General features: G+C 57.8%; 4 protein-coding genes across 4 annotated transcripts; 2 read left to right on the top strand and 2 right to left on the bottom strand.

Annotated features, from left to right (window-relative positions):
* Window positions 1–2,657: 2,657 nt before the first annotated feature.
* On the bottom strand, window positions 2,658–6,387 carry BUD5 (Ras guanine nucleotide exchange factor bud5; the record flags this gene model as incomplete). The annotated part of the gene is made up of 3 exons (XM_066773912.1): window positions 2,658–5,738; window positions 5,809–5,825; window positions 6,009–6,387. The coding sequence occupies 3 exons, from the start codon at window positions 6,385–6,387 to the stop codon at window positions 2,658–2,660; spliced, it is 3,477 nt and encodes a 1,158-aa protein (XP_066636479.1).
* An 8,224-nt stretch (window positions 6,388–14,611) lies between these two features.
* SLS55_002429 (uncharacterized protein) lies at window positions 14,612–17,053 on the bottom strand (the record flags this gene model as incomplete). The annotated part of the gene is made up of 2 exons (XM_066773911.1): window positions 14,612–16,741; window positions 16,952–17,053. The coding sequence occupies 2 exons, from the start codon at window positions 17,051–17,053 to the stop codon at window positions 14,612–14,614; spliced, it is 2,232 nt and encodes a 743-aa protein (XP_066636478.1).
* Window positions 17,054–17,246: 193 nt separating this feature from the next.
* Window positions 17,247–17,879, top strand: SLS55_002428 (uncharacterized protein; the record flags this gene model as incomplete). Its single annotated transcript, XM_066773910.1, has 1 exon — window positions 17,247–17,879. The coding sequence occupies one exon, from the start codon at window positions 17,247–17,249 to the stop codon at window positions 17,877–17,879; it is 633 nt and encodes a 210-aa protein (XP_066636477.1).
* Window positions 17,880–20,922: 3,043 nt separating this feature from the next.
* On the top strand, window positions 20,923–23,561 carry SLS55_002427 (uncharacterized protein; the record flags this gene model as incomplete). The annotated part of the gene is made up of 2 exons (XM_066773909.1): window positions 20,923–21,713; window positions 21,956–23,561. The coding sequence occupies 2 exons, from the start codon at window positions 20,923–20,925 to the stop codon at window positions 23,559–23,561; spliced, it is 2,397 nt and encodes a 798-aa protein (XP_066636476.1).
* Between the last annotated feature and the right edge of the window lie 380 nt (window positions 23,562–23,941).

The following is a 23,941-nucleotide window of genomic DNA, read 5'->3' as shown; positions in this document are numbered from 1 at the left end:
ATCCATGCCGGCTGCAGCATCAGCACAGATCAAAGGCTGTCGTCCAGATCCGATGATGGAGATTGCCGAAGCGCCAAGCGAGAGATCCGGGGAGTGTTTGTTCAAGCTAACCACCATGATCCCCTGCCTACCAGCCCGGTGGTAGGTCAGATCGCTTGGCTTGCGCCGGTTAGCGTGACGTCAAGCCGCAGCAAAGCGTTGCACCAGCCGTGGTGCGGACGCGTACATCACCAAGGGGATCTGTTTGCTCATGCACGACCACCATGCCGCAATCGGACGTGGACAGCAGCGCGCAGTCAAGCTCGTACTCTGAGCTTGTCCTGATCCCACCGCCCTTAGCGCTGCGCCTCTGTCCATGTCGCGAGAGCAATGCCCATGCACGCTAACCCAGGCACCGTCCTTCGCATGATATACTCAAACACCCTAATGCAAGTCACCAAGCCGGCGGCACAAGCGCGGCCCAGGTGGGTGGGAGGAAGTGGTGGCGATGCTGCAGGTGCGAACGAGAGGCCATCCTCAACCACTCTTCCGACGACGAGTGCGTAAACTGCGGCCACCGGTGTTGCCACGCGTGCAAGCCAGTGAGTGGCGAGCCGTTCGTCTGATGGAAAGCTGCACAGACCCAATTGGACATCTGCCCGTGGGTTTTTTGGCAACAACGAGGCAAGAAGGCTTGAAGGATTGCAACCGTCCGAGATTTCCCCACCTGTACATTCCACCAAAGCCACGGCCGATCGCAGCATCGCCCTCCTTGCCCATGACGAAGCTGGGACCGTATCGGCTTCGGTGTGGCGGCAGAGAGCTGCGTTGGCCACCTGGCAACTACCACCATCGGAATTACGCCCTGCTGCTATCGGATTTGACACTTCGCCCAAGGTGTCGTGGGCCTAGCGCCACCGCCTGAATTTACGGTGCGTACGTAGTACCATCGGGCCGGCAGGCGGGTCATCATGTCTCGAGCTAAGGGTCTTGCGTGCCAAGTCCAGATCATTCTGCACACCTTCCGAGACCATCTTGCCGGAAGGACCAGATTTGCTTTTCCAAACTGGAGATCCTTGCGGTGCGCCATGGTATGGGTCTAGAAGTTTCAGTTGACGAGGGGTGATATATTGTAGGAGATGTGCGCCGTCATCAGGCACAAACACTGGCCCGCAAACACGAATGCGCGCCTCTAGAGACATGCACCTGGTATTTTTGGCGATCGAAGCGCTTCTAAGCATGATTTGGCTCCTACATACTCAGCTCTCCCTCCATCTACTGTGTGGCAATCGGTGGTCTCCCAGTCTGTAACTCTCTGGGCCATTAGTCAGGAAGGAGCGCCTACCCAGCCCTACACCTCCTCTACCACTCAATGATACCTAATCAATTGCTATTATGACCTCGAACTACCAAAACGGTAGTCTGCGGCTGAAAGTTTGTGCGGTTGAAGGTTATCAGAATGTTGCCACCAGAACGTCGTCATCTATCCGTCTCTATGCCGGTTGATATCGTGACTTTGGCTTGACCATGTTACTTTGATGTCGAGTGTAAGCTGCTCGTGGTTGACGATGATTTAGAATTCAATAATAGCAGAGTTGTGGTTGGCTGCTTTAATCCTTCTTCTTTGCCAAGGTCAGAGCGTCACTAGAAGCAGTCCGTAGGAAGTTGAAGGACCTAGCAGCGTGTAGACGTATACTTTTAAATTGAGCGAATGCATCCAGACATCAACTACTCGCAGAAGAAGGATGGAGCATATAGTGCCTAGCGTAAAATACTCCTGCCAGCCCACTGCTGACTGCTGGGTCTTCGATCACTGAAGAATCAAACACAACTCGAGGAACGAAGATGTTTTGCTCAGATCATTGCCGTTCGGCAATGTCAGCGAACGGCGTTTGGATATTTACTAAGGTCTAGCAGCATGCTCAATCAGTGAGCGCGCCATTCATGCCGCGGCTGTGACGGCAAGGAAACAACGGAAAACATCAAGCGCCCCCAGCATTTCGGCACTGGCTGTATGCTTTTCCGCCCAGAGAATCAAACAAAAACGCCGGTGCCATGGACTCCACATTCCTTTTCTTCGCCTTCTCCCTCAGCTTTTCCGATCCACCAATGTAATCGAAGAGGCAAAAAATCAGAAAGAGAACAGGCGCTCCTTCCCCAAGGGATTGAATCCAAGACCCGAAAAGCAAAAAAGTATAGAAAAGAAAGAAAGAAAGAAAGTGGGTGGCAAGGAACACCCGGTCATGACAAAACACACTGAAATCAAACCATGAGCCGGTGTCGTCCCTTTCTTTCCCCCGCCCCGTATATTCTAGACAACATGAGATCCCGTAACCGGCATAAATAGAGATCCCACACCTTTAAACCCGTCCGTACTGTAGAAGGGCAGAAAAACAGAAAGCGCTGGAGAGGTATCAAGTACAGAAAGTAGGAAAGCAAATCGTAAACACCTGCTGTAGCATAGAAACATAAGGAAAAGGTCGTAAACCCCCTATGATATACAGCCTTCCTAAGCCCGGGGGATGGGAATGAGGAAGCAAGGAAACCGAAAGTGAAACAGCCGGAAAAAAAAAAAAGGAACACCGAATTGCGCCGTTGATGACTGTGCGATGCTGTCGAAAGTCGGATAAAGATGCTGGAAGAGGGCTTGGTTGGCGTTCCGATGCTGGTACCAAACATTACAAACTGCCCCTCTGAGTCGAACTGTTTTCAGAGGAAGATTTGAACGTCGAGAGAGCGTTCAAGAAGTCGAATCGCTCTCTGGTTCCACTTCCATCTTTCAAGTGCCTCACACTTTCGTTGTCTCCAACCGGGCTGGATTGCTTCGTTTCCCTGGGTTCCAGCAAAAGTGAGCGGCGGTAGTAGCTCTGCACGTTGCTCTGATCGCTGTCGCGGACGCGCTCAATCTGCGTCTGCATCCATTCTTGCATTTCTGGGACAGGAGCAAGCGGGTATGGGACTTGGAAGCGCTGTAGTTGGCCAATGATCTTGGCCGTGCGCATGTGTTTGTCGAAGTTGATGACGCTGATGCCCGAGTCCGCACCCCCATCGCCAGGCAGCTGGCGGGTCGTTTGATTGCCGACGTCGACAAAAGTCAAGTCCGTGAGGTAGATACCGACGAAGGGAATGCAAGGAGCCACGTGGTTTTCCAGACGCTTCCGGAGGACGGCGTAGTTGCGACCCACATTGACAATTGCACGGAGGTCCTCGAGGCGGGCTTTGGTCTTGGCCGAGACGGCGTCCCAGGTCCGCTTAAGTCGCATGACCATCGACGAGTTCAGTGAGCAAATGATGGCCATAAGCGAGTCGTAATTGTTAAGCTCCAAGCATTTCGCCGCGATCTTCACCCATTGTTTGATGATGACAGCGCGCTTCTTGTGGTCCTCCAGTTGAAGGATGGTGTCGGCAACGAGGTTGGCGAGATCGGTCGAGAGTTTTGACATGGCGCGAACATTGACAGCTCTTCCATTCTTCTTGGTCCACTCAGATGCGAGTAGTTCCTCGGGCTGGATCGTGCAAAACAGCTTGGACTCGATGAGCGTGAACTGCCTGGCCATCTCCAGCGGGTCGAAGTCCAGAATGCTTAGGGTAGTCATGGCTCCGTTGCGGACATTCCGCAAAGCGTTCATCTGGCTCTTGGTGACGATCGGGTTAGGTACATTGGGGTCGGCCGCAGTGTAGACAGTTGCCGAAGTGCTCGTCTTCCCCTGAGAGGACGTTAAGCGTGGGGTGGTTCCTCCCAGCCGAATCTGGCTGACTTTCGCCACCAGCTCTGCTAGGCGCTTTCCAGCCGAGGGCAAGGCAGTTCTGAGCTTCCCCGTCGCAAACGTCAAGATGAGACCGAGCGCTTCGGCATCAGTGTCGGCCTGCCAGTGGCTCTCTAGCCAACCCTTGAACACGTTGTGGACGCGCAACCGGACAGGAACAGCAACCTCGCTGCTCTCGCCAACATAGTTAAAACGTTCAATTAGGCAGTGAGCGAGCTCGACTGGCGTGGTAAAGAGACGGAATGTGAGGTAGAAGGTGGTGACGAATGTCGCGTCCGGAGTCGCTTCGTGAGTAGTGAGCTGCTCGACCAGCGCAGGCAGAGAGCCACCGGCAATCTGACCGTCCTTGTAAACGAGCTCGTGCACGTACGTCTTCTCCATCAACTGGGCTTCAACGCCATAGGCATCCTCGCTGGTCGTCGAACGCAGCTCGGATATGCTAGGATAGCTGTTGATCATGTCGCTGGCCTTCGGGCTGGACGGAACATCGTCAGGTGTCGTCGCCCGTGTGGAAGTGTGCGAGATGATGCTGGCCGCATCACCGCGCAGGCTGTTGGGGTACGTGCTTGTTGAGTCGGATGCATTGACGCTATCCAAAGCGGCATTGTTTGCAGGGAAACGGAAGTTGACGCTGTTGGTACTGGGGGAGTCGTCTGCAGTGCTCCCTGAGGGAGGAGGCAGATGGGGAATGGGCAGCTTGGCCAGAGAGGCTAAGGAATCCTTGGAGGAGTGGAAGGACGAAGCAGTGGGACTTTGAAGGCTTGCGGCTTGCGTATTGGCAGAAGGAGAAGGGAGGGGGGCGGGAGGCTCGGGCAAGGGTTTCTCATCGAGCGAAGTAGGGCGACTCGCGTCCTTTGGAGGGGCCGGCAAGGGCTTGGTGACGTTGTCCTGCGAGGTGCGCTCGTTGGTCGCGTCTAAAACACCGGTGAGGTCAAGGCTCTCGAAGATGGTGTCGGAGATGCTAGTTCCTGTGCGCTCAAACTCGAAGTCGCCGATTCTTTCGATGACGATCTTGGCCTTGGTCACACAGTCGCCGGCAGCGCGGACACAGTCGGTGGCGGCGATGACGATTTCCTTGCCTTGCGCAGGCATGAACTCCTCGTTGTGGGCCTCGGTGTGCGCAAACATGTCTTTCGTTGCTTGCACGAGCTCAGACAACTTCTCATGCATTGCGTCCCTTGCTTGAGAAAGTGGTTCTGAGCGACGAGCGTCGCGCTCCCATACCTCTTCCACGACGTTCAGGAGCTGGCGACACGCAATGACAGATTGTTGGGTAGTGGAGAGGAGCTCGCTTGAGGAGCGTGACTGGAGGTGTAACCCAATGAACGAGCCAATCGAGCCCAGAAACGAATCCTGGGCGGCAGAAAGTCGTTCCGATGCAAGGTTGTGTCTGCGTTGGCCGCTCACCTGACTTGTGTACGACGCTCGGTGAGAGATCGAGATGCGCTTCGACGGGGTGAATTTCGAGGGAGACAGCGCTGGCAAAGACTGCACTGGTACAGGATCTATGGTGCTGGTGTTGGTGCGAGGAGTGTTGATATTGCTCACGTCGGCCGGTTCATCGTCCGTTCTCGCCGCGTCTGTTGGTGACACAGCAGTAACGCTCTCGGGTGGCTCAGTTGCACCATCCTCGGCTGACTGCGATTGCTCAACGTTGCTTTCGGGAACATCATGCGGCGGCGTGAGTGGCCTCTCTGCCTCGTCCATTGGCGCGTCAACAACCAGCGGTTGCGACGGGGTCTGGATTTCCTGCGCGAATACGTCGAGGAAACGGACGGCTCGGGTAACTACTTTGAATGCTTTCAAAACGATCTCGTCGAGGAGGTCGTAGATGGGCTCCTCGGCGGGGTCGCCCTGAGACACGACCTGCTGCAAGTGTTTCGCTGTTTTGACAAGTGATGACAGGTCGCCCAACAGACCTTTCCGCATCCGCCTTATGCCGACGTGTACTTGGACGTTGTGCGATTCTCGTGTTAAGCAGTCGGACTTTTCCTGTGGCAGGGTTAGCTCACATCCATGAAATGCTTCTCCAGCTGAGAAGCCTGTCTCGCTCCGAACTAACCAACAGAAAGCGGACTCCTGCAATCATTGACCTGGCATAGTCGTGTTTTGCAAATACCATTGCGTTGCTGCTCTCACCACTTCTCACAAGGTCCCAAAGATGAGTGAGTGCATTTAGAAGACTGTTGATTGATGGATGGTCAAAAGGCTCGCAATAATTGGTGGGGAGCCAGCCGCGAGCCCCGGAAATCAGAAGTGTACCGTCTGCCCAGCCATTAGGGTGTATTGAGTGGACCAGGATGACGTCTCCTTGGTTGATGGGGACCGTGATGGAACATTCGTCTCCCACGGAGGAAATTGTGGATGAAGGATGGAAGTGGTAGAAAGCGCGGAGATAGTTGGGGAAGGATTCCGGCTCTGCGGTGGGCATCTCAGCCTCGAGGTTGGCGCGGGGAGTCAATGGTGGTGACATTTGGAATTGCGACGTGATGGAGCCGGTTGTCCGCCGACTTTTAGGTGAGGACTGCATGCTCCGGGCGCCATCGCTGTTCCACGTTGTTGAGGGCTTCTTCTTGATGGTGAGCGGCGCAACACACGCGCTCGTGCGGTCCATGCCCTCTCTGAGCACGATATCGGACATCTTGGAATCCTTCTTCGCGTGCTGGGCTTCCCGTCGGCGAGTATTCCTGGAACCGGAGTCGTCCAGCAGAATACTTGACACGGACAGCGAGGACAATAACATAAAGGCAGAGTGCGCCGCGACGTTACGAGACGGTCAGCATTAGATGGGCCGCTGGATTGGTCGTGGAAATGGAGCGGCGAGATCAGATGCAATTGGAAGGCCCGAGCCGGCGAGTTTCGAGTGGCAAGGTGGCGGCGATCGAGTCTGTTGGTGTCATGTTGTCAGCCGTCTGTGTTGTTGTTGATGATGGTGTTGTTGATGTTTGGTGGGCGAGGTCCTGTGGTGGCGAGGAATGCGCCTACCCAACAGTGAGAGAAACCGCTGAAGAATGCAGCGATGCGCGCCTGACAACGGGAAGACACACGACCACGGGCGGCGGGGAGGATGGCGGACGCAACAGCAAGAGAAGGGATCGAGGGCCGGCTCGACGGGCTCGGGCTTGTCTTGACTGCAGCGGTGCTCGTGTGGGCGAGTCTGGGGGAGCGGAGGAGCGTACGGTGATTCAGGCGTGACCGCGCAGGCAGATCAACGGTGGAGCGCAAGTGCGGCGTGAGTCGGCGGCGGAATGCTCGTCAGACACATGCGCCTCGGCGTGTCCAGACACTTCTGGGGGCGGAGGCAGAGCAGGACTGAGGCGGCGGGAAGGTGCTCGGCGCGCGCAAATGGTGTTGCAATGGTGCAAGGTGGAGGGGAGCTTTAATGGCTTGCGGCGACGCAAGGGTCTGGGGGCACTTTGACCGGGCAGGCAGGGCAGTCAAGGGCTAGCAAAGCTGTCAAGCGGCGTCGTCGCCTCGAATCGCCGTCAGCCCACTTTTCCGCCGTCGAGAATTGGCCCAGGCGATCAGATATAGCAGGAGCGATATTGGGAGCGGGCAGCCGCGCGGGCACGCTTCGCCTTTGGGGACCGACCAGGGTCCGCAAACGCAAACACAGCATGGGGTGCAGCCCGAGCACGCGCGCCGTTCTCGTCCTGTCGAATCCGCGTGGCGCACATCAAGCATCCGTGCCGGCGGCCGTCGACGCGACCGCGCGAGTTCTGCTGCCCGGCCTGCCTGTCACTGTCGGGCTGCCCAGCCCTCATGCGGCATCGGCGGGCGCGCAGGCCTGAGATTGAGCCTGAGCCCGCGGCGCCTGAGTCAGCCAGGCGATAGCCAGGCGATGCGGTGCGGACGACGTCTCGAAGTGTGCCTGCGCCTGCGCCCTCGGCAGCGCCATGCCCAAAGCGCAGCGGGCGGACGCGCCCCCGTCACAGTGCCGGCGTGCGCGCGGCGTGCAGGCTGCATTCACACATTGGATGCCCTGTTGCCGGCGCCCGGCAGCACGTAGCGATGGCAGAGGCCCCATGAGAGGCGCCGGGGCAGGTCCCCGCGGCTGGCGCACAGGCTGCGTGACCCGCAGACCCGCGCCGTGCGCGGCGCAGGGGAAGCACCCGCGGAGCTTTCTGGCCCTGTGGGCGTTGCAGAGCGCAGCCGTCATTTCGCAGCGCCCGCGCAGTCACGGATCGACCGCCACGCCCATCCTTTTGGGCAACCGCCAAGCCAGACGTGCAGCGGCGGTGCACACGCGAGTCGTCACCGCGCGCCAGGCCTGCCAACGGCCGCCGTTCCCCGCGCGCGCGGGCACCTTCGCTTCGTCCTCATCATCTCCAATTTCCTCACCGCGCCCCTTTGCCCGCTGCGCTGCGCTCCGACCGCCTTGCCCTGAGAGACACTGCGGGATCCCACCGCGCCCTAGCTGCTTTCGGCAGCGATGGTCTCCACCCCCCACCCGCACAAGCCCGCTGCCTGGATCACCTCCAGAGGTCGCAGTCAAGCATCCGTGCCGGCGCCCAGCAGCCTGGTTCTGCCCGCCCTATCGCCGTCGCCGGACCAGCAGCGAGCCCACACGTCCGGCGGGAAGTCGACACGCTGAGCTCGAGGCCGCCATGCCACCAGAACTGCGTCTCTCCCCGTGGCCGGCCCTGATGCTACATACGTGCCCGGTCCGCCGCGGGCTGCATCGCCAGGCGGCCGTCAACGCGCCGTTGGCGTCTTGCCTCATTCCGTCCTTGCTCAGGCCAGCATCGGGAATCGTCATCATCACTCTGTTCTTGCGCTCAGCTTGGTGGAGACACTACCGGAAGCGGGCTCCACCATGGCCTTGCCCTCGGGATGCCTGGGTCGATCACAAAGGGGATGGCGATGTCGGCCGCCCGCAGGTCCCACTACCACTGCTGCAACGAGCGAGCCTCGCTCCGTTCTTGTCCAACGCCAGATTTAGCCATGGCCCAACAGCCTTCTTCCCGTTTGTCGCAGCCACCACAGCCCAGATCTATGACACAACTTCGAATCGCGCCCACCGGCCGTTGGCTGAGCTGTGTTTGCATGTATGACGAGTCAGCCATCTGGCATTAGCCGACAAGTTGGCAAGCTGCCTTGTCTGTGTGGCGCGCTTGACGAGTAGGTCGTCTCGATTGCCTAAAGCCGTGACCAAAGTCGCAGGCCGCATTGGCGTGTCAGTACTCCGTTTTATCTCCGTTGGTCTCTGGCTTGGCCGTCCGCAGCGGGGAGCTGCATTGACACGAATCTTGCGCGCTCTGTTGTGACGGATGGCTGGCATGACGCTACCGACGATTCATCAGAGGTATCGCCGCCTTGCCAGATGAGGGCTTCAACTATGCGGGGGTGACAAGGCGGAGGGAGAATGCTCAAGCCTGAATGGGTCCCGCACCGTCATGATTGCTCCAAGGACCACCCCTGGCATTGACGGAGCACGAACGATGCTATCATTTGCTGGGCCTCGGCCTGTGCTAGGGGAGCTCTTATTGCACGCCCTCTCGGTGCGCGCCATGGACGTGAGAGCATCAGAAGGCCAAGGGCTGTGAATCGTCAGGAGCTGTTGGATCTGTCGAGAGAAGTTGCTAAAGGCACCGCGTCCAGTAGCTGCGATCTCGTTGCGCCTCCCGAGCACGCACAGAGCACTGGCCGTACCGGCGAGTCGTCCGGCACTTTGGCTGATCGTCATATCGCCGTGCAATGCTCAAGCCGCGGCGCACCCCGTTCTCTCCTGGACGCTGCCCGTCATCGCTTCCTTGCATCATCCCCAGATGGGAAGACGGTTGCTTGTCGCTCGACGCTGCCGGGCTCCGGGCTGCGACGATCCCGGTGCAGCGCTTGACGCACGCGGCAGCCACGCATCCCACGGCATCTCCTCACGCGCACCATACAATAGCAGCATGCGCGGAGACGCGATCATCATTTCCCCAGCCAATACATGGAGGAAGGCGCAGAAAGTGCACACTGGGCCTTCTTGCCTGTTTTCGCGGCACTACAGACGAACGTCGGGTCGCGCATGCGCCGTCGCTATCTAGTCGTCCTAATGGGGAAATTGGGTGGCCGACGACTGTGTGAGCTAGCTGTCAGGAGAAAGTGATCGCCAGCCGTCCATGCGAGGTTTCCCTGGGTCGACACCACCGTATTCTGTCGAGCTCATACACCCGAGCTGCTTTCCACACACCCGCAACGCTCGCGTCACCGAGTCTGATTCACAGCCCTGCTTCCGACGCGGCCCGGCCAGCTTCGTCGGGCCAGTGTGCCATGTAGCACACGAGCTCGTCCGACGAGCATGTGACGCTCACGACATGCGGCTGCAATCTTCTCTTCGCTGGCCGTGAGGCTCCCCAACTTGCAGCTGTCGCACTGCCAGGCCCTGCCCCGATTCCCCAATCGACGCTTCTCCCACGTGGATGCATTGATCAGCGGGCCAGCACCCCCACAACCACTGAGAGCGGGCATGCACGTCGCCGAAGTCGGTCGCTCACGGCGCAGCGGCCGCGCCATGCGGAGTGCAGTCCACGGCGTGGCTCGTCTCTGACTTCTGCTACGGTGCCCTTCAGGTGCAAGTCCATCCAGGCGCCCCTGGCGAAACAGTGAAAATCTGTATAACGTTATCCAGCCTTGCGATTAGTGATGGCCCGGCCAAGCACCTGATCGATGGAGACGCCGCCGGTGTTGGGCCGGTAGCGTTCACGAACGCTTGAATCGCCATGAAAGCTCCCGAGATATCACCAGCGGTTTCCCCGGCGAGGCTGACGTCTAGCAGCGTCAAGCCCGCTCTGACCCACACGCCATCTCTTGCAGTGCCAGGGGACGTGATCGACGTTGTGTGGAGAGAAAGCGCAGCCATTTCCTCACCTCACACCTTAGCAAGATCGTGACGTCGTGTCAGTGCGATCGGGAGCTTTCCGAGAAGAGGGGCGAAGCCTATTGTACCACCGCACGGCGGCCTTGTCCAGTAACCGATTGCTTGATGACGGAAAGTCGGTGCCGATCGAGACGTAGAAGCGAGGACAGGCCGATGCTGTTGCGGGCGTGCAGGGCTTGTGCGCCAGTAGATCACGACGGGGTCGTTTCATGAAACTCGCACGCTCTGGCAGAGCACGCCGTTGCCACTGCCACGCCGCCTGAACAATGAACACGATGCGGCTCGTAAAAAGAGGCATCGCCGGAAGCCACAACGTGCCCGGGTCTGAAACGGCCCGCGCGTGTATTCACGGAATCCACGGCTTTACCATGCCGCATTTGTGCAAGTCGATGGGCAAAGCACGGCGGATCTCTTCTCCACCAGGTCAAAACCGTGAGCCCGGTTCGTGCCCCGGCAACAGCCCCCACAAGGCTTGGGCACTTGACCACAGCCCGCTTATGGCTCTGTCCACTGGGCGAGGCTCCAGTCCGACGTGGAGAAAGCACGGCGCGAAGCGCGCTCGCTCCACCAGCAAGGCCGTCTCCTGGCAGATGCCGTCTTCCGATGCCATGCCCATCACCAGCGACACCCACAGCCCCTCCCCGAGTGACAATCGGGATTTTGCGAACACCAGCACACACCCGCCGTCACTTTGGTGTTTCCCTTGGGATGGCAGGCGGCTATGAAGATGAAGATCTCCAGCTGGCGCGAAGACAGCCAATGAGACGGCGCAAATTTACTAGACAACAACCGTCACGCACACTCTGTGATATGGGTCCACTGACCGGTGAGGCGGACAAATTCTTTCTTGGGCAATGAAAATACCCTGCAGAAGAATGTGAGGTTCATGTGGTCTGTCGGCAACCGCGCCAGACGATGGGAAAAAACTTCGAGTGCTCATGCTTTGGCTGAGGTCACTCACAAGCAGGAGAGGAGTGGCCGACGAGCGCACTTCATCTGCACGCGCCGGCATCCCCAAGTCGGGACATGGGAAAGTAAAGGTCGAATTGCGACTGCGTTTTGACCTGCCTGCTTCTCACCTGCAACATCCATCTCGCTTTTCTTTTTCTTTGTTGCTCGTGCATGGTTTCGTTTCCCTCTCTGTGGCTCGTTCTATCCTCCTGGCCAAGCTTTGAAGTACTAGTAACTGGAAAAGACAGTGTGCGATACTTCCCGCATCTTGGCTGGCTGAATAATAGCTCGACGACGACTGTACACTCGGTCAACTTGGTAAGCGCACCGACCCGCTATCGTTGCCTCTAAAGGAAGTGACGCTATGCGCAATAGAAGCTCCAGAGCTAGTCCGATCATGCATAGTGCGTCCTACTCTCCCGTCGTTCCGCCCGACTCCGGATTCAAGCTGAAACACACACGGCGCTGATCTACGCCTCCAGCGCCCAGAACAGATCATCGTGTCGTGGGCTGTTGAGGATGTTACAGCCATGTACGGAGTACCTCGACCGCAACTCCGGAGCCTTCTCAGCGCTGCATATTTTCTGTGCGGCCGTTGCAAGCCACCTGGAGAGACTCTTTTTCTGCTCTCAATGACTTACAACTTTCAGGTTTTTTTTGTATTCGATCTTAACCTTGTCTCCTCCCCATGCTGGACCAGCCTCCACATCCCACGCTTCCCCGCCGCACCGTCGTCGTATCTGCAAGCCTCAGGCGTGTGCCTCTGTCCCAGACGTTGTCTCCCCGAACGAGTATTCCGGGCCGCCGCGTGTGCCCAACTCGCTTAGTCCTTCGTACGCGGAACCGCCGCGTCCGCTGTCCACAGCCCGCAGGAGGCCGACGTCTGGAAAGTGCGACGTCCCTTTGCGCATGTTCGTTGCCCTCGGGCCCCTGCACATGGCGTTACGTATCAGGGTAACGTTGCAGGGACAGCCCAGAGAGAAAAGAAGGGAAGCACCGAAGTGCGCAAGAGGCCCGGAGATTTCCAGTGCGGTTGGGTGAACAGAAAAGAAGCGACTGCTCATGCTCTTGGCCTGCCCGCACGCTCGCGCGCACCACGGCCCCTTTGGTGTTTGATACAGATGGCGACTCGCACCGGAGGCGGCCTTCTAGAGCCTTGAATCGAAGCCATTAATCTCCCCTCTCTCCTTTTCCCGTGCTTTGCTTCGCTCACACCATGCCCTGCGCCCCAGCCAAGAAGCCTCGCTAGAAGTGCCGTCACGGAGTAGCTGTCCCTTGGCGGCAGGCTACCTCTAGCAGCAACGCCAATGCGGGATCTGCTTCTAGCTACCGCCGATCAAAAGAAGAATATTGAAAGAAACCGACTTGGGGGCGCCTGCCGTCGCAGCCACGGCGGCGTCGTGGCGCTGCCGCCGGGCCATGCACCTGCGCCCTGCATCCGATGGGGGAGGGGGTGGTGGCTTTTCGCATTTTCGCACGCATTGTCATTGCAGCCGAGCCCGACGAGCGCGATGCGAGCACAAGCGCGACGGCAGCGGCGTCCGGCGTCTGGCGTCTTGAGTCGCATCATATTTCTTGCCCGCCCCTTCCTGCTCGGATTGCTACTGTCCTTTCTTTGCGTGGCGTTCGCCGGCCCCATTCGCTAATCGCACCGGGCCCGGCGCTAAGGGAACGCATCGTTGGATACGAAGCCCGAAAGGACTCAAGCGGGCATGGGCGAGGCGTGAAGGACACGGCAGCCCAGATTAAGGGCCTGGGAAGGTCAAGAGAAGGGGAAGGGAAGGGACTAGTCATCGGCTCGCCGTCCCTGGTTGCCTGGATACCAAACGTTCCATCGCCTCGGGATGATCGACGCCCCTAGCATATTAAATCATCCGACACGATGGGAAGGAAGAGGTTCTAAAAGAGAAGCTAGCCTGTGGTCCCTGTGAGATTGGAGGGTGCCGGCTTTCCCGCGACCCTGGTGGTCCATTGCTCGTGGGCACCTAAATGCTTGGTATCGTCGTGGACTGCCGAAGGGTTGGTTTGTCGAGTGGTTTCCCAATTACGAAAAGAAGAAAGAAAAGCATAGGAGAGGAAGAGGAAGAGACGAGAACGCGTGATGTGTGGCGCTGAGCGAGCAAGGAGGCCGTTCTGGAACCAACTCCGACAAGTCTGTGGAAAGCAGAATATGGCCAATGGCAATGCTAGAGTACAATCTTCAAAGTCTATTTTCAGCCCCTCTTGAGCGACGAGAGTCTATTCTATTGTGCGTGATGTGATTGTGATGGGATGCGGTCCACTTCAAGGGTGCACTTTCCACCCACCGGTGTCTCTGGCCAAGGCAGAGCAAAGGATGAGGTAATAATAGAAAGCACTACTGTTGTCGCGGCAGCAGGTAGTCGTCATTGCCGCGACACGGCTGGAGTGGCTTCAAGTCAGGAACGGCTCGAGCGTCACGCCGTCCTTAATGGTGCGAAGACGAATCGTTTGCCATGCCCACCTTCCCCAAGCTGGATCGTCACTTTGTGCAAGACTTCTGAACGGGCTGGTGGAACCCCTGAACGCTAAGGATCTTCATCTGTCCTGGCTATCCCCTCACGACTCGGGTCAGACGGTAGGCCTTCCGACAGTGCTGATCCTAGAACGTAAAAGAGCAAGGGAAGAAAAAAAAAACCAGGAGATGGCGCCTGGACAATTTTTGTCAAGTCACCCCCGAGCAAAAGCCACCATCTGGTAGCCTGCAGGTAGATGCGCATTTGGACTGGGACCGAGTGAAGCAAATGTCGAGTTCCGAATGTGGGGGTTATGTGCCGCAGCTCAGGAAATGGCTCACGGTACCGGCTAGAGGCCGTCCGTCTGTTTTTGCTTGGAAAATAAAATAAAAATACGCGTCACGTACTTGAGATAAAGTTTGCTGGACATTATTCGCAGGCTATTGTGCCGCTTCCCCGACACGGGGTTCTGGAGCGCGATTGAAAAAAATGTGATGTCTCAGAAAGGAATCGTCCGTGATAAAATTGTGTTCGTTCACTTCAGATATTTGAAGTGGCGGTATTGAGGCGAAAACTCAGCGGTTGTTTTGCTCGGCGTCGACCGGTGCCTTTTCAATCCGTTGCGCGTCGTCTCTGCTGAAGTCCTCCTCATCAATACTCTGCCAAGCTAATGATTCTTGATAGTCATCCGGGACAAGGTAATCCTGCTCTTCATTGGCTTGCTTGTGTGGCGGCCTGCGACGCAAGTCGTCGAGCTCCTGTAGGCCCCTGGCAAGCCTATCACTCTCCGGTAGACTACCAAGAGCGCGTAAAGACGTAACGCTTAGGCTCATCTGCTGAATCTGCATACGTCGTATTGTGTCCAAAACACGGTCGACATCTTTTCGTCGAGCGTACCATCGAACAAGCGAGTTCCAAGTGACATCGTTCGGTTGCTGACCGTGCTTGCTCATGACGTTTAACACGCGTTCCGCAGCCTCCGGCTGATTGTGCCGCATAAACGCATTAACCAAAATATCCCACGTATACTTGGAGGTAATCGGCTTAGAATGCAGGCGCGGATCGCTCATTTGCCATAAAACCTCGGGTACCATTGGGAGCGTCTCGGCATTCTGACCTAGCGCGAGGAGGAAGGAATTGAAGAAGTAGTCGCTTTGTCCAAGTGTTGCGAGGCCGTGATCACCAGAATGTTGGGTCTGGTCATGGAAAATACGATAAAGGCGGACCACCTCCTCCGGGTTATGTTGAGAGACGAGTTTCAGGTAAGCTGTGAGCATGATGCCGAGAGCTGCGGGAGGAGAGTTCATGCCAGCTCGGTCAGTGGCTTCGGCGGGGCCACCGAAGAACTGAGCGGGCACGCCCAACCTGATCAGCGCTGACGGGTTGAAGTATTCGCAGTATACCTTGGCCAAATTGGTAAAAGTGGCCGTTGTACAGGCCGGCTCAAAGTGGTGGAGGTAGACACAGTGGAGGATATCTGTAGCAACGATCCGGGGCCTTTGCAGGTTTGGGAGACTTCGCTCTGCGTCTATGATAACAGACTGAAGCAATTCGGGGCTTGCGTTGTCCTTAAGGCCCTTCAACAGAACGGTGTACGTATAGTCGTTCGGCTCGACCCCGTTCTCCTGCATGAGCCGATACACGGTAAAGGCCGACTGTAGATCGCCACAATCAACCGCGTTATGCATGGTCACCGTGTATAGGTAAATATTGAAGGAAACACCCATGCTGACAAGGTCCGACAGAATTTTGGTGGTGGCACTGTAGGCTTCTGCTTTGGCAACACTGTTTCGGAGTATTTGCGCACAAGTGGCCAGGAAAGCCGGATGCGTGGGAGGAGCCCCAAGCTCGATAGGCTTTCGTAGTACTTCCAGAGCCTTGTTGTACTCGCCATGTCTGCCAAAAAAGTAGGCGACTTGGTATAACGTGTGCCACGAGGCTCTAAACCGGGCCGCCTGGAGCAAGTCCCAGAACGTATTGCCTTGCTCAAGAGAGCAGTGAGCTAAAGTGAGATACACAAATTTCTGAGACAGCGCGTGGCCGAGGAAGTAGTTCTGCCCCAGAAGACGGGCCAGAGTGGAAAGGAAGTCAGGAGGGATCTGGAGCTGGCCACGTTTAGCCCCTTGGAGATGGTTGCTGATGAACTGCTCCAGGATATCAGCAACAACATAGTCAGGTGCTTTCCGTCCCCTGCTTGTGGCTTCCAGGGCCGGCAGGACCGCGCCTTGATCATTGTAGAGCAACCACAGCATCATCTCGCACCAAATGTTCCTCTTTCCTTCAGGAGAATAGTTGCTGCGCATGCTGAATTTCCAAGCATGGTCGATAGAAACTGCATCTCGCCCACGACTCAGAAGTTGCTTCACAGCCTGTTCTGTCATGGAGTTGATTTCCAGCCGAGACGTCCGCAGATCCACAGGTAGCCAGACGTTGTGGACGGCATTGAGCTGAGCGAACTTCTTGATCCACCATACATCCTGCTGGGGGAATTCATCAAGGGGAGGCAGGGCAGCAGCCCTCTCGAGGAGCTGCTTGACATCCTCAGTGGGCGTGGCTCCTTGAGAGGTAAGCAAAAAGGTTGCCCGGCGCAATTCTCTGAACTCGGGGTTCATCAGGGTGTAGAGCTGCGCATCTTCTAATGGCAGCCCGTCAGATGGGAGTCCCTGCAGGATAGCCTTCTCGTCATCCTCCTCGACCAAATAGTCCTCCTCAGACGTAGAGTAGGCGCGACTTTCCGGACGGCGAAAGAATGGCCATGATCTGGGACATTGCGGTCGTGAAGAAGCGGGAGCGAGGGGGTTGGGAGAGGCAAAGGTCGCAAATGGTCGTCGAGAGGCGTGGGATCTCACGCTGCCGTTGTCGATGGGACGCTGTTGGTACAGGCGTGTCACCGCGGGTCCAGCGCGACGGCTCACCCCGCGGGTCTCCTCCACGGCGCGAGGGGCGAGGATGGGCAGCACAGGCAGCAAGTTGCCTCTGATGGTCCCCGCATAGTGGGCGATCGGATTGCTGGGCATGGGGTGGGCGTCATCTGGGCATGGCTGGAGATGAGAGAAGAAGAGAGCAGGCGGCGGCGGGGGTCCGAAATTTTGGAGCCAGAGCTTCCCTCCGCCACCCGCGCCAACTTCGCCGACAACCACAACAGACGATCCCCTTCACGTCGGCCTTAGCCCGCGCCAAAGCTCCCAGCATACACGTCCTGTCGTATCCATGTCTACACACGCCTCTCTCAGTGCTGCCGCCGACGAGCGCAAGGCACGTCTCGCCAAGCTCAAATCGCTCAAGCGCAAGGCACCCGACGACCCGTCCGACATCGAGCCCAGCGCGCAAGAAGACGATCGCGAAAGCTCCTCCACCCCGGATGTTTCCAGACTTTACCTCTCCGGCCGCAACTTCGATGCCGAAACAAAAGGACCCAAACTGGGTTTCGAGCTCAACCCCGCCGAGAACCAAGTGACGCTAGAGGCGAAGGCTGCTGAGCTGGCCGAGCGCACCAAAGCCGAAGCTGCTGCTGCCGAGGCTGCTGACAAGCCGCTGGACCTGTTTAAGCTCCAGCCGAAGAAGCCAAATTGGGATTTGAAGCGCGATCTGGACAAGAAGTTGGAGGTGCTGAACGTGAGGACGGAGAACGCCATTGCCCGGTTGGTGAGGGAGAGGATCGAACATGCCCAGAAGGAGGCCAGGAAGAAGGCTGGCGCGAGCACCGGCGAGCTTGAGCCTACAGATAAGGACGGCGAGGTAGTTGGTATGGAGGGCGCGATGCTGGCTGAGGCCATGCGCGAAAGGGAGAGAGAGGACGAGGCAGACAGAGAGAGGGAGATGGGAGATGAAGAGTTGGTATGAATTGGGAGGAAGGTTATCGAGGCGTTATGGCGCTACAGGAAAGTCGTGCAGGGCTGGCTGAACGGGCTTGTTCATGCATCAACTGAGTACGGGGCTGGCTTGATTGACCAGAGGCTTCTGCGCAGTCATTTCGCACCATCGGCGAGCTACATTTCTGAGCCCTGCATGCGCAAAACCGAGAGATGGGCGGTGCTGGCCCCCAGAAAGTGGTAGAACAATCCCGGCTCAAGCAAGTGAAAGGCCATGGGGTTCAGGGCGGACTATGGACATTGTCCAATCTCAATAATTCACAGAGCAGCAAGGCACAGCCAGCGGGGACAAACGAGACAAAGTCAAATTGACCCACAAGCAAATTCATGCTGCATGAACTCCGGGAGGCAAGTCATTCTTGGATTGCTTTCAGCCGAGAGACAAACTTTGTTATTTTGTTCTCTCTCGGAGGCTTTTACGGTGGAAGTGACACCTCGCCTTTTCAGACATTAGGAGAAGCGTTTGTGTGTATAGACTTGAAATACAATGGGTATCTAGAAGAACACCTCGGAGCTTCTGTGACCGAACCGAACCCGCCCAGGACGTGCTGCAGAGCCAGCTCCTTGCTACCAGCAGGTCTGCACTGATAAGCAATCCACGGAACCAGAAAAAGAGAAGCACACGCATCTTGAGAGGACTGGCGTCCCAATCATTCTTTGGGATGCTCGTAAGGTCATATCCGCCAAGGCTGCCATTCCCGTCCGGCAAAGGGTTAAAGCCCAACGCTATGCTCCGATTGATAATAATCACTCCGTTTCCACCATAATCTACCTTCCGCCCATGTTCATTGACTGAGTCAAGGCAAGGCGCTTGCTGTAAGGACTTAAGCTTCTCTCCCTGTTGCTTGCCGGCGGTGGGCCAGCATTGCCCGGGGGCGGCCGATGAGGCCTGTCCGAAGGAGGTCCGTTGAGCTCAGGATTGGCGCGCCTTCGTGGGCTGCGCGACCGAGGACGGCGAGGAGGGCTCAGGCGAGGGACCCTCGCGCGTTGACTGTACGGAGAGATCGATCTTTCAAAGTCACGGCTGGGGCTCCGGCGGCGGCTCCCGCTTCTAGAGGCGTCATTGTGATTGGACACGAATGACCGACTCCGTGGCCTGCCACGTTCTCCAGGACTGAACGAGCTCCGTCTTCTCCGAGTATTCCGCTCTTTTGCTCGTGGTCTGTCGTCTCTATCGGTGTGGTACGAGCCCGCCGAGGAGCTCACCGAGCGGCGCCTGCGCTTGCGATCGTCGCCGGCCGGGGAGCGCCTGGAGCGCTTTGACGCTTCCTGTCGGGCTGGTGGTGGGGAGCGCGAGGGGGAGCGGTTCGTCGAAATGGTTGGCACGGACGAGGAAGAGTAGGCTGATGCAGAACGGGAGCGCTTCCGGGGCCGGTGTTGTAGGTCCTCGTCCTCACGGCTGTGCTTGCGGCCCCTCTCGTCGGCCTTGCTTGCTAGTGTTTCGTCCGCAACGCCCTTCCTGCCAACATGTTAGCGCCATCCGTCCGGGAGTAGGGGCTGAAGCTCACGTACTTTCGGAGCAGGTCATTCGGCACGTCGCTCGTGAGTTGCGGCTTGAGCTTTGGGTTGAAGAGCTGCTGGGTACGGCTGGGCCGGCTCACGTACGGGCGCTCTTGAGCGGAGGCCTTACACTCATAGCTGTAGTGACGTGGAGAGGCGTCAGTCGGGCCAGCGAAGGCGGGCGGGGATTCGCGTATCTTTTTTCAGGCACTTCTGGCAGGTGGTGGTTGGCGTGGCCTTGGAGCGGCCAGTATATGCAGGGCCGCGGAACATGGCTGGAGCCAGCGCGGAAAGCTCACGCGTCGGTTGTTGTTATTGTCGCGGGAAGAGGGGCGGAGGAGGGGGGTGCGGCTCTGGAGGCAAGTCGTTGCGCGATGGCATGCGGCTCACGCAGGCAGAATGACGACGCTGGGCGCGCAATAATCCAATGCGAACGCGCGCTGGCTTGCCCCAGGCCGACCACCTACTTAGGCCGACACAACGGCTCGACGTTTTTCCCGCGCTGCGCTGGGCGCGAATAAATTACCCCCCGGCACCCCCCCCGGCACCGTTTCCATGCGCTAGCCCCCTGGCCGCGGAGTCTTTCAGCAGACACGGCCACCAAGATAGTGTCTTTTCCGATGCACCTTGGCGTGGCTTGTGGACGAAGCAGACACCAGGGCGCCGGCGCAGGTAGCTAGAACAGCAGAGCCGCGGACGGACGGCGGCGGTACACTACCTCCAGAGGGGAAGATTACGGCGGCCGTGGGGACCTCCTGCCAAGGCTTGGGGGTGGTTTTGCAGCATCCGCTGGGCTGGGCGCCCGACGAGACGAAGAGCCCTCACCACTGCTTGGCCAACAAGCATCTCCCGACGCAGCTCTCCAGCAAAGCAAGCCGTCCACGCTCGCGCTGGCGCATCTTCCCCGCCCGCCGTTCCGTACTCCAGCTGTGCGCTTCGTGCCCACGCACTGCTCCCGGGCTCCCGCGCCCGCGCTCCTGACTCCTCGAGCCTCGCCGATTGAGGACCCACTCGCCGCTGCGTGCGCCCACTTCAACTGCCCTGTCGCACCGCGATGAAATCACCGCCAACCTTCTGAGCCGAGCCCGCCAAATGCACGATGTCCAGCCTTATGGTCCTGGCTTTCACGACTTTCCTTGAGCATTCCGGTTCCTGAGATCACCTGGCCTTCGACATTTCCATTTCCCTTTGCGAGCGAGCCCGCCTGGCTGCCCACCGCGCTTCCACGCCCCGGATTGCGACCGCCCTTCTCTGCATTCTACTGCCATCATACCCCGCATAGCCCGCCCCACGCTGGCTGGAGAGAATGTCCTCTCAAGGCCCTGCCGCCAGCGAGACCTCCGACCTGAAGCCGTCCTTTGCAAAGGTACAGTTGCGCCGCTTTTCTGTTTCTGGAGATCCGCCTTGGTGCCGTCTCACTCTGCTTGCTCGGCCTCTCCCGCCCCTACCGCCCCTCGTCCATCAGTGGCGCTTTCAGCATAACTGACGGCTCGCAGGTTGCAGCTTCAGCTTACATGCCTCATAATTCCAAAAACCTTGCTGCTGGCCTTACGTCTGCCGACGGCCAGCAAGCGCCCGTTATCCTGCAGAAAACGTCAGAAGCTCCGGAAGCGCAAATAGCGGACGTTCCGGTTGAAAATGGAGAAGGAGACGAGAGCTCCAACCAGGAAAATGCTCCTAACACCAATGGCTCCTCCAAGGATGCCCATGCGCAGAATGGCGTAAGCCCGGACTCCAATGCCGAGCCTTCGTTGCACTCGGTAGGCGGCGCAGTGAAGCCCGTGGTTGCTGATGACGATGCAACCCAGGTGTCTTCCTCCAACAGCTCGGCCAAGCCGCCGAGCGTGGATGGCAAGAGTGTCGCGTCCGGAACGACCTTCGCGCTCGACGAAAAGGAAAGCATTCGCCCAGACGATAGCGCCAGCATTCGCGCCGTGGAGGAGGACCGCGAAGATGTCTTCACGCCTCCCGATTCCGTTGCGGCCGGATCAAGGGTTGGCTCGGAGAACGGCATTGGTCGTGCTTTCCGCGACCAGCTAAATGAGATTTCCGTCATGGGCGCCTCTTCCCAGCGCGGCGTTCCCTCTGCCCGTAATGTCCAGATCATGGGTAGCAATGATGCTACTCAAGGCGGGTCCGGTCGCGTTGTGCCTCTGCCTCTTGGCGCCATTAAGGAAAACGATGGCACTTCTCAGCCGCAACCGGCACCTGATGAGAAGCTTTTGGAGGCTCTACAGTCTCCTAGGGACAGGCTGTTCGTTCTCAAGCTAGAGCAAGATGTGCTTGATTTCCTAAGAAATACTGGGTACGTTACGTTTCATGACCTGTTTGTTCACTTCCGCGAGACTGACGAACCTTGAAGCGAGAAGGAATTGGACGTTCCAAATTGCAATGCGTTCTATCGAATGCTCGCACATCGATTCGCTGACTATTATCTTCTCGGCCATGTTGTCGATCCGGTTACGAGTGCTGTGAAGATCACTAAGACGCCTTATAGTAGAATGTAAGCAGTCTGCTTGAATATTATCCAAACTTTACTAATTTTAGAAGGCCACCGCCATTATCGAGCCTCCCGAGCTCCTTGTCATCGGGTCCAGAGACTCCTCCTATCATAGTGCCTGCTCGAAAGATTATGCGCCGAGGAGAGAGCGGAGGAACCCCATCAGGCACCAACACAACGGCCAATTCTGAAGGTCCCTCGAAAACAACATCTGAGGCTGGCGCCGATAGTGGAAGTGACGCCGGTCAGGGACCCAGAAAACTGACCCGAGAAGAACGCGAGGCCAAATACAAAGAAGCCCGCCAGCGCATCTTTGGAAGCGCCGAGGACGGAGATCTTGGAGAATCGGCCAACAATGAGAGTAGGGACATGTCACGGTCAAGTTCCGCTGCTGGAAGGAAGAACAAGAAGAAGATCCGCAACAACGACGACGACGGGTTTGAGGCGAGGTCCCAGTTCAGCCCCTACTATCCTGGGCAGTATGGAACCCCAGGCTATCCGAGCGATGGCCCTCCCATGTACTATGGCCCATACACCAACATGGCGCCTCCGTCAACCAACATGAACCCCAGTGGCACGCCGCCCGTGCAATACAGCACCAGCTATCCCGTCATGGTCCAGCAGGATCCCCAACAGCAATTTGCATGGCAATACCAGCAATTCGGATCAGCCAACGGGGCTTTGAATCCAGGGCCCTATGGATCCCCGGTGCCGATGAACTATGACCTGTCGCAGGACTTCCAGCGCATGTCCTTCCAGTCTGGGAATGCATCTAACCAGACGCCGAAGATGTCAAACCCTACCCTGGCCAGCTTCCCGGATGGATATAGGCCACAGTCGCAGGGTATGAACCAGCCTTGGCAGATGTCGGGCCAGATGCCATATCAATTTGCTCAGCCGGGCTATGATAACCGACCAATGTCGGCGGGCCAAAACCCTTATCCATATGGCCAGCTACCAAACCCACAGTTCGGGAACAACCGCAACCAGCACCCCCTTCCTGGTAGCTTTAACCGGCAGCAGTTCAACCCGCAAAGTCAAGCATTTGTCCCCAGCTTCCCGGGCTCTGGGATGCGTGGTGGTGCATTTGGTATGCCGGGACAGTCGCCGCAAATGGGGGTCGTCACTCCAAACATGGTCAACTTCCCCGGCTTCGGCATGCCCATGCACCAGCACCAGCAGCAGCCCATGCACCAGCAGCAGCCCATGCACCAGCAGCAGCCCATGCACCAGCAGCAGCCCATGCACCAGCAGCAGCCCATGCACCAGCAGCAGCCCATGCACCCGCAGCAGCCCCCACGGCCAAGCCAACCCACTTCGCAGCCGCAGTTCAACCGCCCACCCGGAAACCCTGCATTTGTGAAGAATCAGGGTCAGGGAATGGCTCATCCTCTGCCTCAGCCGGTGGCGGCCGCACATAATCAGGGCCAGAGATCGGCTTCGGGCAGCAGCCAAAGCAGCATTGCCAAATGGGGCACCCCGTCGCACTTGCCACCCAAACCTCCACCTCCGGTGTCGATGCAGCCTAGCCAGAAGTTTGCGAATGGGCCGCCCAGCCGGGTTCCATCGGGACCACCACAACAGAACCCGAACGGCACGTACCCTATTCCTAGTATCATGGGGGCGGGCAATGGAGCGCGTGCTGCCAAATGAGAGCATTGCACCTGCGTCCTGAGCCATCATCGCTCTGCATTTCTAGGAGTTCGTTGATGTCGGTGCGGAAGCTTGCTTGCAAAAGGATAAAAAAAAGATTGATCTCTCGGTTCTGTGCGAAGGGTGAGGTCTGCTTAATCGGATTTCACGGCGAGGAGTCTAGATGTCGGCCTGGATGTCGGCGAATCACGGTCAATCGATGCATCTTCAAGGCGTAAACGGCAAGGATGGGTAAATTTTCGAAGCCTGGATGATGTGCAAGGTTGGTGATGAAGTAAAAGTTGAGTCGTGAGATTTTTCTCTACTGGGGGGCTGAACGGATGGGATTAGGCTTCTTAATTAGATAATTTACGATGGGTTTGATCTCATTGATTGGCAGT

Source organism: Diplodia seriata (assembly GCF_021436955.1).
Source record: "Diplodia seriata strain FDS-637 chromosome Unknown scaffold_2, whole genome shotgun sequence".
Lineage (NCBI taxonomy): Eukaryota > Fungi > Ascomycota > Dothideomycetes > Botryosphaeriales > Botryosphaeriaceae > Diplodia > Diplodia seriata.
The sequence above is the reverse complement of the archived record's forward strand: the minus strand, read 5'-3'. Positions and strand labels throughout refer to the sequence as shown.